The following is a 14,532-nucleotide window of genomic DNA, read 5'->3' as shown; positions in this document are numbered from 1 at the left end:
TCAGGGCTGGGTGGCAGGATGAGGAGTGGAGGGTGACCAGTGAGACTGGTGATGAGCAGTAGCTGGGCCGAGCTGACCTTTCAGGTCATGGAAGGCACTGGATTGTGCCATGGGGGCAATGTGACAGAGGATTCGGGAGTGATACTCAAGGTTTTTCCTGGGGTAAAGAGAAGAATGGAACAGCCATTAAAGAATTTTAAGTTGGAAGAGATGAGTTCAGACTTAGAATTTAGAAAGAATGCTTGCTCTGGCTGCAGTTAGAAGATTGATGGGCAACATTCCTGGAGTCAGAAATAAGCTAGGAGACCATCAGTGCTAGGGATGAAGGTGGCCTAAACAATGATATTGTCAGTGAGAATCAGTGGAAAAAAGATGGTTCACCAATTATTTATTAGTTAGAAAGTCTGGCTGATTAAGTAGGATATCCATGATAAGCCAAAACTTATTTGGTCAACCAAGTGGAACAGTAGCCTCCATGGCTTGGTTACCATTTTCTACTGCCATGAAACCAACTTTCCCACAACTTGGCAGATTAAAACAGCATGCGTGTTTACCTGTTTCTGTGGGTCAGGAATCTGAGTGCAGCTTAGCTGGCTGTCTCTAACTCACAAGTCTCTGAGATTGCAGTTCAGCTGTTGGCCGGGGCTGTGGTCTCATCTGAAGGCTCCACTGATGAGGGATGTACTTTCAGGCTCACTCCTGTGCTTGTAGACCGGCCTCAGTTGCTTGCCACAGGGGCCTCTCAGTATGGCAGCTTATTTCTCTCAGGGTGAGCAATTCAAGAGTAAAAAAATATCCCCAAATGGAAGCCAGTCTTTTTGTGACCTAATCTTAGAACTAATTTTCTTTACTTCCACCAAATTCTATTTGTTAGAAAAGTTAATAGGTGTAGTCCACATCAATGGGGAGGAGACTTACACAGTGGTGTGACCACCAGGAGGCAAGGATCCTTAGGAGACCCTCATAAAGGCTGTTTACTCATTAGCAATTATACCTTGCATTGAAGACATCACCTTACCTTAGGTTGTCCACTAATAAAGATTTTGGAAGGTACTATTGCAAAATGATGTAAAATTCCAAAGAGAAATAATTATGAAAAGGTAAATTGGTATTAGTAGGAAGCACTAATGATTATCTAATGACAGTATACAGCTCTACTTCTCCTACTCTGTGGCTTTTTATCCAATTTTTTGTATGTCTCTTTTCATGCTACACTGTTTGCTGGTCTTATTTTCATATGCTATGGTATAAAATCTCAAAACAGATGGTGTCTCAGCTGTTATAGTTGTCTGGTAAAATGCAACTAGAAACCATTTCTCTCTAGAGAGAATAATACCAATTGACAAGACTGCCACTAGAATCTGAGGAGAAACTTAAAAAAATAAAAACTTCTTTGTGGGAAATTCAGTTCTTAGAAGATAAGCAATAATTGCTTCAAACTGGTTTATATTTTCTCCAACAGAAGAGCATGGGGCCATTCCAATGAATGGTATCTTTTCTGACACAGATGTTAATTTTGTGGGCATAAGTAAGTACATGTGTTGACTCCATGCAGTAGGGAGAGAAAGAAGAATAAACAGCCCAAATGGGCTTGGTCCCAAAGGGCAGAACTTGAAATTACCCTTTTCAGCACTCTCAGTTCTCTTGGGTCTCTTGTGTTTGTCTTGAGGCTGAACAAGAACAGAGCAGGACAGTATCGCTGTGCATGGAAGAGCAGACAGGAATCACAGGACCTACTGTGATCAACCAAGAGGTGGTAGCAAGACCTAAGAAGGGGGGCTCAGAGTGTTATTTTGTGCTAGAGATTACACCACAGAGATTGTTTTGAACTGTAAAACCTTGAAAAAATGCATTTATGTTTTCATGGTCTTAACAGTTAAATGAAAATAGCTGTATAAGGTTATAATGAGTGATGATACAATTTACTTAGCTATTCTTCTTCATGGAATATTGGGTTGTTTTCAAATTTTTCCTTATATGCAATGAATGTCTTCAAGTATATGCCTTTTTTTTTCTCCCTTTCAAGTATTTCCTTAGGATAGATCCTCAGGAGTCAGAAAAGTTACACAAAAGGAGTCTATCTGGATTGGACTATGGGCTACAGATCAAGAGGCCAGGAAGGATGAAGGTCATGTATGGAGGCAAAATGGAAAGGGACAACTGTGCAGCCAGTCCAATCAATGTATCAACGTGGAGGGCCTGGGAGGAATAGCAAAATCCAGAGATAAGGCAATAGACAAGACACCAGGGACAATAAACTGTATTTAGAATGAAAGGTACCTTCTGTAACTTAAATCCTGGAGTGGTGACCAGAGTCTCAGGTGAGCTTTAAAGGGTTCTAAGCCATCTCAGATTCTTTCCCACTGCTTTTGCAAAAGACACTAATGACAAACAGCCCATGAATAAATGAGAGTTCCAGTGAAACCACTGTGAATGAGTGAATTATTTTACCATGAACAGGTTAGCATTGGATGTTACTATTTTTAAATTGTTAACTGATGAAATATAAACTGGTAATATAAAGGTTGCTTTAATTGGTATTATGAATCCAAAGTCTAGCAGCACCTGGCAAGCTTATTTAATAAATGGTTATTTTGGGGGAAAAATATATTTCTTGCTTTTGCATACTATTTAAATTAATGTTTAGATGCTTTTAAAATATCCATTTCTTAGGAAAATAATTTAAAGAAAATGCATTTGAATGAAGGGGGCATATCTTACAACAGAGTTAAACAGTCCTACTACCTCTTGCTGTAGTACAAGTTGATAAGGGATTCCCCAGAATGATGGCCTTTCTGATGGAACCTCTCCTCTCTACTAGCTTTCAGGGAGAGGCTGCCAGGCCTGAAAGAGCTCAAGCAAATTCATCCAATATCCATAGCTACTCTAGGCTCAGAAACAAGTGGCTCGTTTAATACAATAACCTTCAACATATACACTTACTATTTTTAATCTGCTACTAATTCTTCATTGTTTAAAGGATTAAAAATATGAATACATTTCAATTGGGACAATTAAACTATCACAACCTTAACTTAGGACTTCATAAGCTCTTATTTGAAACCATATTTCTAGTTGGAAGGAGGAAAACTTTTATAATATTTCATCCTATGCTGTTAATATTCAAATCTGATAATTTCACTTTCCAGCTTAAATTCCAATGGCTCACTCCCAGCTAAGGATGAAATCTTAAAATTCCTAAGCATTTTTACATTTAATTCTAAGATACCCAAAACTTCAAAATGAAAGTGTTTTTTGTTCTCCAGAACTATCTCAAGGGGAGCCATTAGCAACTAACTAACCACATGTAGCTACTAAATAATTAAAGTGTAACTGGTACAAACTGAGATGTACTTTAAAATACACACTGGATGTTGAAAACTTAGTAAAAAAAAAAAAAGTTAAATATCTCCCTAATGGTTTATTTACATGTTGAAATGATATTTTCAATATAAATATATTATTAAAGTTAATTTCACCTGTTCTTTTCTATGTTTTAAATGTGGCTATGGAAAGTTTAAATTATATTTGTGGTTCATGTTACAGTCCCATTGCACGGTGCTGATACAGATGACTCTTATTAGTACTCCTCACTATTTCTACCAGGCATCTTGCAATTACAGAATGCCTGTAAATACAAGATGAAGATTTAATCTCCTCTTCTCTTGCAGAAAAGATAGTTTTGCCTCCAGGAACTCAATGTCCACTGGGGAGAGTAAGGACTTGCATGTGGGGCTGCCTCTAACCAGCCTCTCCTGCAAGTCTACCTCCTAAACCCTCTCCAATGTGCTGCTCGCCTTGGTCCTCATTACCATACACACGTCACTGATTGTGGGTGAGGGCCTCCTCCCATTCCTCCTGCTTCTGCTCAGGGCCAAATCTTGGGTTAGAGAGATATATTTAAGGTGGGCTCTTCATCCAGAGTCTCTGGGCCCCTACAGGGATCATGGATAGAAATCAGGTGGTCTAGGAACATAAAACAAAACCAAGTTCCTACTTAGCAGTACCTGTGCTTGGCCATCAACAGAAACATAGATGCTTTCATGTAATACTCTAAGTAGTTGTTACAACTTTCTTGAAATACAATTTACATGTCACTACCTGGAAATCGTGGTAGCTAGTAGACCCTCCAGCAGATTTCATTTGATGTGATGAACAAATGCTAAAAAAGGCTCCCACTGTATTCAGGATATAGCCAGTACTCCTCAGCACACCCTGCTTATTCTTCTGCAACTTCTCCATGAATGTCACATTTACTGATGCCAAACTGTAACATTCTTTTGCCTATGTATCTTCTAAATGCTGTTTCGTTCCTCAGAATGTCTTGTCCCAACTTGTTAACCTGGAAAATTACTACTCCTCTATATCGTCCTGTGATGACTTACCATGCTGTTCAAAGGGCAGCCTTTTCATGGTATGCACACCACGTTACACTCCCCAGCTCCTTACATAAATAATAGGGGACTGTACCATCTTTATCATTCATCATCCAGTCTATTGTTTCAAGTGTGGTATGTAGCATTCTTTTAGGAAGTAAATAGATGAAAATTTTTATATTAATGTACAAATATTAAAAGGGATAGTGATTTCTCATTTATGGCAGTACTTGAAATTTAAATAAATTTTAAGTTTTAGAAAATTAGCTGAGTTGAAAAAAAACTACCAGTAAAATATGAACATATGAACATAGAAGTGGCAACAGTATGATGGTAGCCGACAACTTTGCCTGAAGTTTGGGGAGCACTGGCCTGGCTGAAGTCCTGCCTTTCTGTGGTTAGGCCGTGACCTGGCAAGTAGATGAGGGCTTAGGGAGCATATCTCGTGGCCGCTCTAATCCCTCTGCTGTTTCCCCCAGAATTTGTCTGGGTCCACTTCTGGGTAGCCTTAGATAAGATACTAACATTTGGGAAAAGAGTGAATTATATAAAAACATTTTTGTGATAATTTTTCAACCCTTCTCTAACAGAAATTTTAATAAAATGAAAAATCAAAGAATGAAAGCAAATAGAACAAGATAATGTATTAACTTTATATCAACAAACAAAAATCTAAGTGAATGGATTATTTTCCAGGTAACTGGAAATTATTTAAAAAATTTTTTATGAAGGCATTAAAAACCTGATGAAAAAAGATGATTTAAAAATGCTACAATCAAAGTATCTTGCTTAAAGAGGTATCAGGTTCAATTTTCCTGGAGTTCTACCAAGGGTTCAGTGGACAGGTAACACTAATGCAACTTAGGACACAGGAAAAAAAGGAAGACTCCCCAAAGCATTCTGCAAGAATAGTCTAATTCAGATACCAAACCCTGGCAAGGTGCACAGAAAATAAACACAAATTAAAAAAAAGTAAATTTATCAAGTGAAGTGCAGAAGTAAACTAAAATAATACATTGTGATAAAGCAGAATTAATGATAAAATGCAGATATGGTTAAATAATTTGAAAATTTTAAAGTAATTTAGTATTAAATAAGAATAAAAACTCTAAGAGAGAAGTCTTTAATTTTAATGCAAGCTACAGTAAGATTTAATAGCAATGCTTCTATCCTTTCACTGCAAAATAAAAAGCAAGGAATAAGTGCCATTATTGTAACATTCCTGGCAGTTCTAGCCAAAACGCAACAGGAAAAGAGTGAGCAGTAAGAGGCATACATACTGGCAAAAAGAAACACACATGTGGATGTCATGACTGCCTATGCAGAAAAGCAAGATCAATCAATTGAAAAGCTAATATAAGAACTATTAAAAAGAGCTCAGTAAGGTGAATGGATATAAGACATCAAAAGCCTTTTTACATATGAATAATACATCTATTAGAAAATGTAACAACAAAAAATGCCCCATTCAAAATCAAACAAAAAGTATAAGATACCAAGCAAGTATAAAATACCAAGAGGATGTGAGAAGGTAGTCCGTTTGTGAGGGTTCACTCTGTACTACTTAAATTGTTAAAATATGTATTCAATAAAAAATATTTTTAAAAACTTGGCAAAAAAGAAAAAAATGCAAGACTTACACAACTGGAATGAAGCTTTACAGAGATGATCAGAGTAATGGAAGGACATATTAAGTTTTTGGACAGGAAGATTCAATGCTCTGAAGATAACACTCGTCTTAAACTGAAAATTAAAATTCCAAAGGATTTTAATAATTGAACCTGACAAATTCAAGTTCATCTAAAAAAGTAAAAATGCTCAGGAAAAGCCAAGAAAAATTTGAGAGACTGATGGGGGAATTTGCAACTATCAACACATATAACAAAGACTATGGTAATCAAGAACGTAGGGCACAGGAATGGACAAATGAGCCATAGAACACAAAGAATTCCAGAAAAAGTTACACATAGAGGTGAGATTTCAAATCAATGGAGAATATTTACCTCATTTAATAGAAAATGATGTAGCGATTAGCTATTCACCTGGTGAAAAAACTGGATACTTAACACATGCATTTGGGTAATATGTGAATTGCTCATGCCTCACTAGTAATCAGGACATGCAAATTAAAGTAACTTTGTTGATAGATTGATAACAGTAAGTGAAAACAAGCAGTGTTTTTCAAGGTGTGGGAAAAGAAGCCCCTTTCACTCATAGTTGGTGAGAATACACATTTTTGGATGGTGACTGGCATGCCATACCAAACATACAAGCAAAAGCATGTCCTTTGACCTAAAATTTCACTTTTGGAACCTACCCTTGAAGTATCTGCAATTACAAAAACTGGGAACAATTTGAATGTTCACAGGTGATGGTTAAAGAAATTCTAATGGATTGGCACTATGTGACTATTAAAAACGATAAGCGCAAATATGTATATAGGGATCTGGAAAAATTTGTAAAACATTAAATTAAAAACAAATTAAATGTCAAAATAATATAATCCCACTCCATCATGTGCACAAGCATTCATTGCACAGGGAAAAGTCTTAAAGGATGCATATCAAAGTGTTGGCAGTGAAGGGAATGTGAATGTGAAGATGGGGCTGGAGAGGAAGGGCTCAAGGCAGGGGATGAGGTAGGGGATGTGAGAAGGTAGTCCGTTTGTGAGGGTTCACTCTGTACTACCTAAATTGTTAAAATACGTATTCAATAAAAAATGTTTTTAAAAAGTTTTGAAATTTAACAAGGAAAAAAAAAGACAGTTGGACTAGAACAAGGGCTGCTAGCTTTCTCACTTCTCTTTTATCCCAAGCAGCTCGAGGGGCTTTATTTTTTTATCTATTTTACATATTTGACTTTGTGGTAATATTTTATTTGAACATGGGGGCTGCTAACCAACTAAAGTCCTTTTGAGTACTAATAACCTGTAAATAAATTTATAAATCAGTTATATTTGTGCATGATTAGCAGGCAGGAATATTTCGATTTTGGTTAGGCTTCCTATTCATATATTTTCAGGAAGACAAGTTAGTTTTAATATTAACAATATACAAGTAAAAAAGCATATTGTGGAAAAAAGTGTATGTATGAAAGTTAAGTGACAAAAACTAAAAAATACTTGGTGATTTTTGGACATCTGCTTTTACCCCTTCACCTCCTATCCCAAGTTAAATAAAGTCACATTCTAATTTTAGGGATCATATATAGGTAACTGTGTATGACCAGTGTAGCCATTATTTTTAAAAATGGTGACGTTTATTCACTATTCACAATTGCCACACACAGGGTGAAAAAGTATAAAAACCAAGAACACTGACCAATTTCGATATTATAAATTATAACAAATTAATTTAATTCTTAACGACCAGCTTGACTGCTCTGTATTGCAGGGCACTCAGCCATATGTTGTCAAGTTTCAAGAGACTACAGCTAGTATTGCTTCTCCATTCTCCAACAAAGTTGTTTTTTATTTAATAATTACTTTTTTCTAGTATTTATTGGAAATTCTCCCAATTTCAAGTTCTTCTGCTCCACTACAACCAAAAGTATGTTTTGTTTAATGTCAACATGCTCACACTATTAAAAGATAAAGGTCCGGAATCCCCAATGGCCAGAGTCCTATGTCCTTGTCTTTTTACCTACTTGTAAAAATAACTGAACATACATTTTGTATGAATACTGAGCAACACATATTCTTTCTGCTTTCATTGCCAACAATATATTTCATATTGTTTTGCAATGGAAAATTTGAAAACACTCAACTTGATAAAACAAAAAGATGTTAAAAGGCAAATTCCAGATGGAGCCAAGACATGAAGACTATAATAAAGTTCTAGAAAAAAGCTTGGATAAATGTATGTATTTTCTGGGAGTAGTAAAGATCTTTTAAGGACAAAAACTCAGAAGCAACAGAGGAAAAAGACTGATCGATCTGACTGCATAAAAATGTAAAACTTACATATGGAAAAAAGGTCACAAAATAAGCCAACAGTAAACTGGAATTTGCCACACCTACCAAAGACAAAGGCTCTTTAATGTACAAAGGATTCACACATATTAAAAAAAAAAGGTAACCATCCAAGATAAAGGATAGGGACGGTCAGTTTAAAAGACAAAACTTATTTTTTAAAGACCAAAATATATAAAAATATGTTCAAATCTCATTCATAATTAAGGAAACACATATAAACAAAAAGATACCATTTTTTTCACAAATGAGATAGCAAAAATTACAATGTTTGATTATGCCCAGAGCTAGGGAGCGTGGATGGAAACAGACAATCCTATCACAGCACAGAATAGCTAATAATTCAACAGAGGAAAACAGCCCAGTTGTCCATCAATAGGGAGCTGTTTAAATCACTTATGGCATAGTCAGAAGACAGAATACAAGATGGCCACTGAAGGCAACGAGGTAGGTCTGTCTATATGTACTGACATGGGAAGGTCTTCAAGATATACTAGTAAAAAAAAAATATATATATATATTTTATAAAACAGGGTGGGTTATTGAATGAACAGAGCATCAGTGAGGGGAAAGAAGTATATAGGGTATATTGTGATTCCTTTCTGTCTTTCAGAGGCATTACAAAATACTTCTAGCTGTGGTTATCTTTAGATAAATAACTAAAGGGTAGGAGAAGAGGATGGGGAACTTGTACTTGTCATTTCATACCATTCTGTACTGTTTACGGTTCTACCCTTAAAGGTAGAACATTATTCTAAAGGTTATAAAGGTATGAAACATTATTTCAGCAGAAGTAGGCAGATAAGACTGTAACTCATTGTTTTCTCATCTCTCTACATTTAAAACAAAAAACCATGTTCTTTTTTTAACACAAACACAATGTTAAACCAAAATATACAAAATTAAAACACATACACACATATACACACACACTGATGTTAAGCACAGGAGAAAGCCTACCTTTTCCATATCAGACATTTACTATCCTAATGTATAAAATACATAGGTAAATTATCCAAAGATATCAAAATGCTTCATTAATATTCATTAATCTTCTGGCAGTTTCCATTTCTTATGGTAATATAAGACTATAGGTACAAAACATCAGTGAATACAGAAAGAAATTCCAAATGTCTCATCTGAATAATGTTCTGACCACTACATGATGTTTTTGTCCTGGTACCATCTCACAGTCATGATTCAGAAGCTGACCTTCGGATCAGGTTCCCAAAATAAGCAGTGATTGTCTTTAATTTATTATTAAGAAAGTTTTGTTCAATTTCCACTTGACCTCCAGGCCCAGCTAAGGATGCCACCTAAAAAAAGAAACAAGAAGGTCACACACACATAACCATGATTTCAAAATCAATCTTTCATTCATATGCTTCATCTAATAAGATTTTTGCCTTTTATTTAATAAAGTCCTCATAAATGAGGTATTACATGTGTTCACTGTTACTTTCCAGATAGGTATTAATGCAATATTTGGTGGCAGAAATATTTGTTGTTCAGACATTTGATATTATGGGCAAGACCATAGTGTTACCGTACAGGACCCAATCTCTCCAATACCAGAAGCTAGAGCACTCAGACGAAGAGAAAATGAACATATCCTTCTTTATTATCAGGTTTATTAAGATAGAAACTTACAGAACAACCCCCTTTCCTGAAAACTTCTGTCCTGCTCACCCTATCTTCTTCATCTTACCCGTTCATTCATTCAACAATATTTACTGATTATCTGCCACACAATGCTAGGAATATATCAGGGAGCAGATATGATCCCACTCTGATGTGCGATTCTAGTCTTTACTGCCTGCTTTTTCCTTCTCTAACTGGTCTCTTTTACTATTCTCCTAAGTAGGTTCACCTCTTTCACCTGTTGCTTGTGTGTGTGTGTGTGTGTGTTTAATCCCCCCTTTTTTGTAGTAAAATATACTGCTCTTTTTGAGGTCTACTACATTACAGTGACAAGCTCATCCCTTTACTAGGAAGCTAAGAGCACCACCCTGTCTCCACCTCTGCAGACTTAGTATCAAAAGGATGCTTCAGACAAGCAATGCTTTACTGTAAGTTCTTGTTCAGATGAAGCTTTGTTTTAGTCCAACCTCTCAGGTCTATTAACTACCAAATACATTACCCTGTACCCCATGACTACATCACCAGAGATCAGTTTCTGGGGCCAGTAATGAGAATGGTTAAGGGCACGGGGAATGCAGCGGGAAGCTCCAGAAGTCACAGCATTGGAGACACTAAGTGTTGGAGAAAAGGGATACTCAAAGTATTAGGGACAGGTACAAACAAGGAGGCATGCATTTCCTGCCATTATAACTAGCAAAGCTACAGTTGTTCACTTTGCAAAGGAAGCGCTGTCAGTCTAGTTTGGCTTGGACACTGACAGAGCTCAGCTCAGTGGCATGACACATACTACACCAGCATCTGGCAGGAGGTAAGGCCGACTGTGTGTCACCAACGAGTATGTATTTTAAAGCATCTCAACTTCCTCTTAGAAAAAAAGTCACAGATACAGAAATAGGAAAGAAACAACAGTCATTCTATGGTGCATTCTTAAGAGGAAAAGAAAAAAAAAGCAGCAGCAGCCGTCCCGCTAACCCACCCACAAACAGCACCTTGAAGAGATGCTATGTTATCAATAGGAATAAACAACATTGCGAGTCAAACACGGTATCTGTCACAATGATAAAAAGCCCACATCCACCACACTACTTGCAAATGAGGAATATAATAATTAAAGAAAAACCAGAAATCTAAAATAGCCAAGTCATCTCAGAGTGGCAATTATTTGGAATAATTGTTTTATTTTCTATTTTAGTACCTTTCTATCAGTCTAATTTTTCACAAGGAAGGGCAAAACAATTTTTTCTTCAAGCTATAAAAGACATTTGATGAGTGTATCTAAAATATTACTGTTTCACAGTAATATTTCTATGAGTTAAGATACTACTTAAGTGCAGTGCCTCTTGTGTTCCTCTAAACAGTGATGTATTTAAAGAAAGTAAGACAGGCAAGCTGAAGTTTTCTCTGGGGGAGGTGCTGGGGAATGGAGTGGGGAGAAAGGACAGGAGGAAAGAACAGGCTGAGCTGGGAGAACTGAAGTAGAGCTGAAACAAGAGCACAATCTGCTAGGATAGGGCTAGTGACAAAAAGCAAAGTCAGAGGTAAGTTTTAATACTAGTTCTACTACTAATTTGCTGCACCAATTTATAAAGCTATTAAGATAGGTTGAAAATGTGTATTAAGATCTGAAAAACAGAAATACCACCTATCTCCCAAAAAGGTGTATTTTGTAATCTATAAATAGAATTACATTAAAACATATCTCTGAGAAGGTTCCTTCTCTCTCTCCACTTTTCAGAGGGTTGCCTGAATTTGGGTAGTCTGGATTGAAAAAGGAATGAAGATATGCTTACATGGGAGTTTTCTGAGGTCTGTTACAAAATAGTTAAACTATTTTATTCAACAACCTTTTACTGAGTGCTTATTACAGGCTTTTGTTCTAGGCAGTGAAATGTAGCAAAAAAAACCCCAAAGGAATCTCTGCCTTCATGAATCTTACAATCTAGCTGGGGCAGTGAGAAGATGGACAAATAAAGCAAGTACTGCTCCTGATATTGAGGGAAGGATGAATCTATGTCAAAATATGATGAGAAAACTTGAATCTATTTAGTGCTTAGAAATATTTTTTTAAAAAAACCCTGAATATGTTACTTTCAAGGGTTCTAATCTTTTTCTACTTTTTCACAAATATATGTATTTTAAAGGTCAGAATGCTGGAGTTAGAAAGACTGTAAATATCAGATAGTTCAAGTCAATAAATACTTTGCTTCAAGCAAACAATGCCATCAATTTTTAACTGTCTTTATTTTTCCTGAGCAGGTTTAACTGACAACATGTATTTGATTCCTTCCCCTTTCTAAAAGTTTAATAAGTTGAGGGGGGAAAAGATGGGGGATGAAGGGAAGGTGAGGATGGGAAGAGAAAGAGGGAGAGGGAAGGAAAGACAGAAAGGGGAGAAAAGTGTAGGTAGGTAAACAAAGATCAGCAACTCTGGATTACATGCTATGTTTTGGCATATTACCTAAATAGACTAGATTTACCCCAATTAATTTCAGTTAGTTTGGGCTGGAACCAGAACTACAGACTGAACTTTTCTCAACTAGATTTTTTTATAGGGCAATAAAGTTGTTCCTTGGGCACTGGGAAAGGAGAAATGGGTAAAGATCACAATGAAGGTAGTAACTTTAGTAAAAAAGTAAGCCATAAAAGATGAGTCAAATAAACACTCAAAACTGCATTTCTTCAAATGCAAGCTGATTTAAAGTAAAAATGTATAGTAACTGAATGAGAGAAAATAATTTCCGAACTGGATCCTAATGTAAAAATATATAATAAATACTAAGGATAGGAACACTTTATTACAAGAAAAATTAGAGTGCTAAAAACATGTCCTGTTACTACATTGGAAAGGAGATTATATCTTCAGTATGCAAAAATTTGCTTAGAAAAAAATCACACCAGGTGAAAATTAAATCTATTTTTTATGCAGCCTATGGATCTCTGTCAATTACAGTGACAGGTGCAGCTGGCATCTGAAATACTGGCTGTGATTACAGACCTAGTGTCTTATCTACTTCCTTTTGTCCTCATGTTCTTTTTGTTATATCTAAAAACTACACACAAATAAAAGTTGGGTAAAAAGATTTCTAATGAACAGTTCTCTGGGAAATAAAATATTTTTTGTAATTGGAAAACCATGCAATACTCAAGCTTATAAACATTAAATTAGTTCCATTTCTCTGCACATAAACAGAAATGAGATTTCTCTGCTTAAGTGAATAAATCCTAACTTTTTTGCTGATAGCTTTTCAGAACACTTGCTTTCATAGATATTATTTTCCCTCTCTTTTTTTTCAAATATTTACTTTTTGATTAAAACAAATTAATTTAAAAAGCCACCACTGTCAACAGGAAAACACTGGCATTAGGTTAAAAAAACTCTTCTGGGCAACAAAAGCTCAACTACATTAGAAGGCTGCCAATAACCCATTCATTCACCCAGCTTTGTCCCTTATGTATTCTCAGAACCAGATACTAGGAACATGAGGACTGTTCTTGAGTTCAAGAAGATACACAAAGCACGACAGACAAGATGCCCTGGAAGCCCTGCTATTAGCATAGGACTTGTATGTCGTGCTAAGTGCGGCATCCTTCTACTTTCTATCTACATCATTTACTGAATAAACTTACTCACCAGGAGTGAAGGAAATACAGCTTTTGTTCAGAAGCGTTTGTGCCTTCCCAAGTTGCTCATGAGGTAGTTGCCAGCCCCTCTGGAGAATGACACAATACACAGTACAAGGACGAACAATACTGCCCTAACTGTCCAGGGGCAAAGCTGGTTAACAAACATTAGAAGCTGATCGATTGTATCCCTAATTGCAATGTATGATTAAGCGGTGGATTTCACTAGGAACAGAGTGGGTCTAGAAACCCGGTCCCAGTTATCAAATGAGATAAGAGGATACCAGTGGTAGATAAAGTTCAGCAGCAAGTGCCTTTAATTATGTGGTGTATTTTCAGCCCTCGTTTTTCTCACCACTAAGGAGCAGAACAGAGCTGGTTCAGCAGAATTTATGTGTAATTCCCTTTGCTTCTCTTGCCACCCTGACTTCTAGTCACCATTCCCATTCTCCTGGTGGGTGAACCCAGAGATAAGAGATGAATCTTTTCTTCTCCCTAAGGAGTATTTTGTCAGTGGAAGCCAGCAAGGAACTAACTGCCATGGGGCAGAATGATAAGGCAAGTTACTGAACTTCCCTAGCTCACTTGCCAATAAAATCGGGCCAATTTCCTAACTTGCTCACTCCAGATCTGTTAGGACAACCCATTGAAATGTGCAGAGGAACCTTGCAAAGTCTAAGTTAAGTATGTCATTCAGACAAGAAACATATCTTCAGTTCCCATGCTGTATACGAATGCAGGGCACTGGTCCTGTGTAGGAGGAATGTATGTTTGAGTGCTCTGAGTGTTGAAGGTTGGTTATTTTCAGGTTAAGCAGTTTTAGAGCTTACTTTTCCTACATGTACCAGAAGTTCAATCCAGTCCTTATAGCCTTCACTGAACTCTCTCCTACTTCTGGTGCTTACACTTGGCCTAAGGGTCCTC

General features: G+C 36.5%; 1 protein-coding gene across 3 annotated transcripts in view; it reads right to left on the bottom strand.

Moving 5' to 3' along the window:
* Window positions 1-7,423: 7,423 nt before the first annotated feature.
* TGS1 (trimethylguanosine synthase 1) overlaps window positions 7,424-14,532 on the bottom strand; it is a 42,274-nt gene continuing 35,165 nt past the window's right edge. For all 3 annotated transcript variants that reach the window (XM_057498054.1, XM_057498055.1, XM_036878892.2), the window contains one exon: window positions 7,424-9,662. In XM_057498054.1, the coding sequence (XP_057354037.1) occupies window positions 9,540-9,662 (123 nt within the window). In that variant the 3' untranslated portion in view covers window positions 7,424-9,539. The remainder of the gene's footprint in view (window positions 9,663-14,532) is intronic.

The sequence above is a fragment of the Manis pentadactyla genome, chromosome 3 (genome assembly GCF_030020395.1).
Source record: "Manis pentadactyla isolate mManPen7 chromosome 3, mManPen7.hap1, whole genome shotgun sequence".
Lineage (NCBI taxonomy): Eukaryota > Metazoa > Chordata > Mammalia > Pholidota > Manidae > Manis > Manis pentadactyla.
The sequence above is the reverse complement of the archived record's forward strand: the minus strand, read 5'-3'. Positions and strand labels throughout refer to the sequence as shown.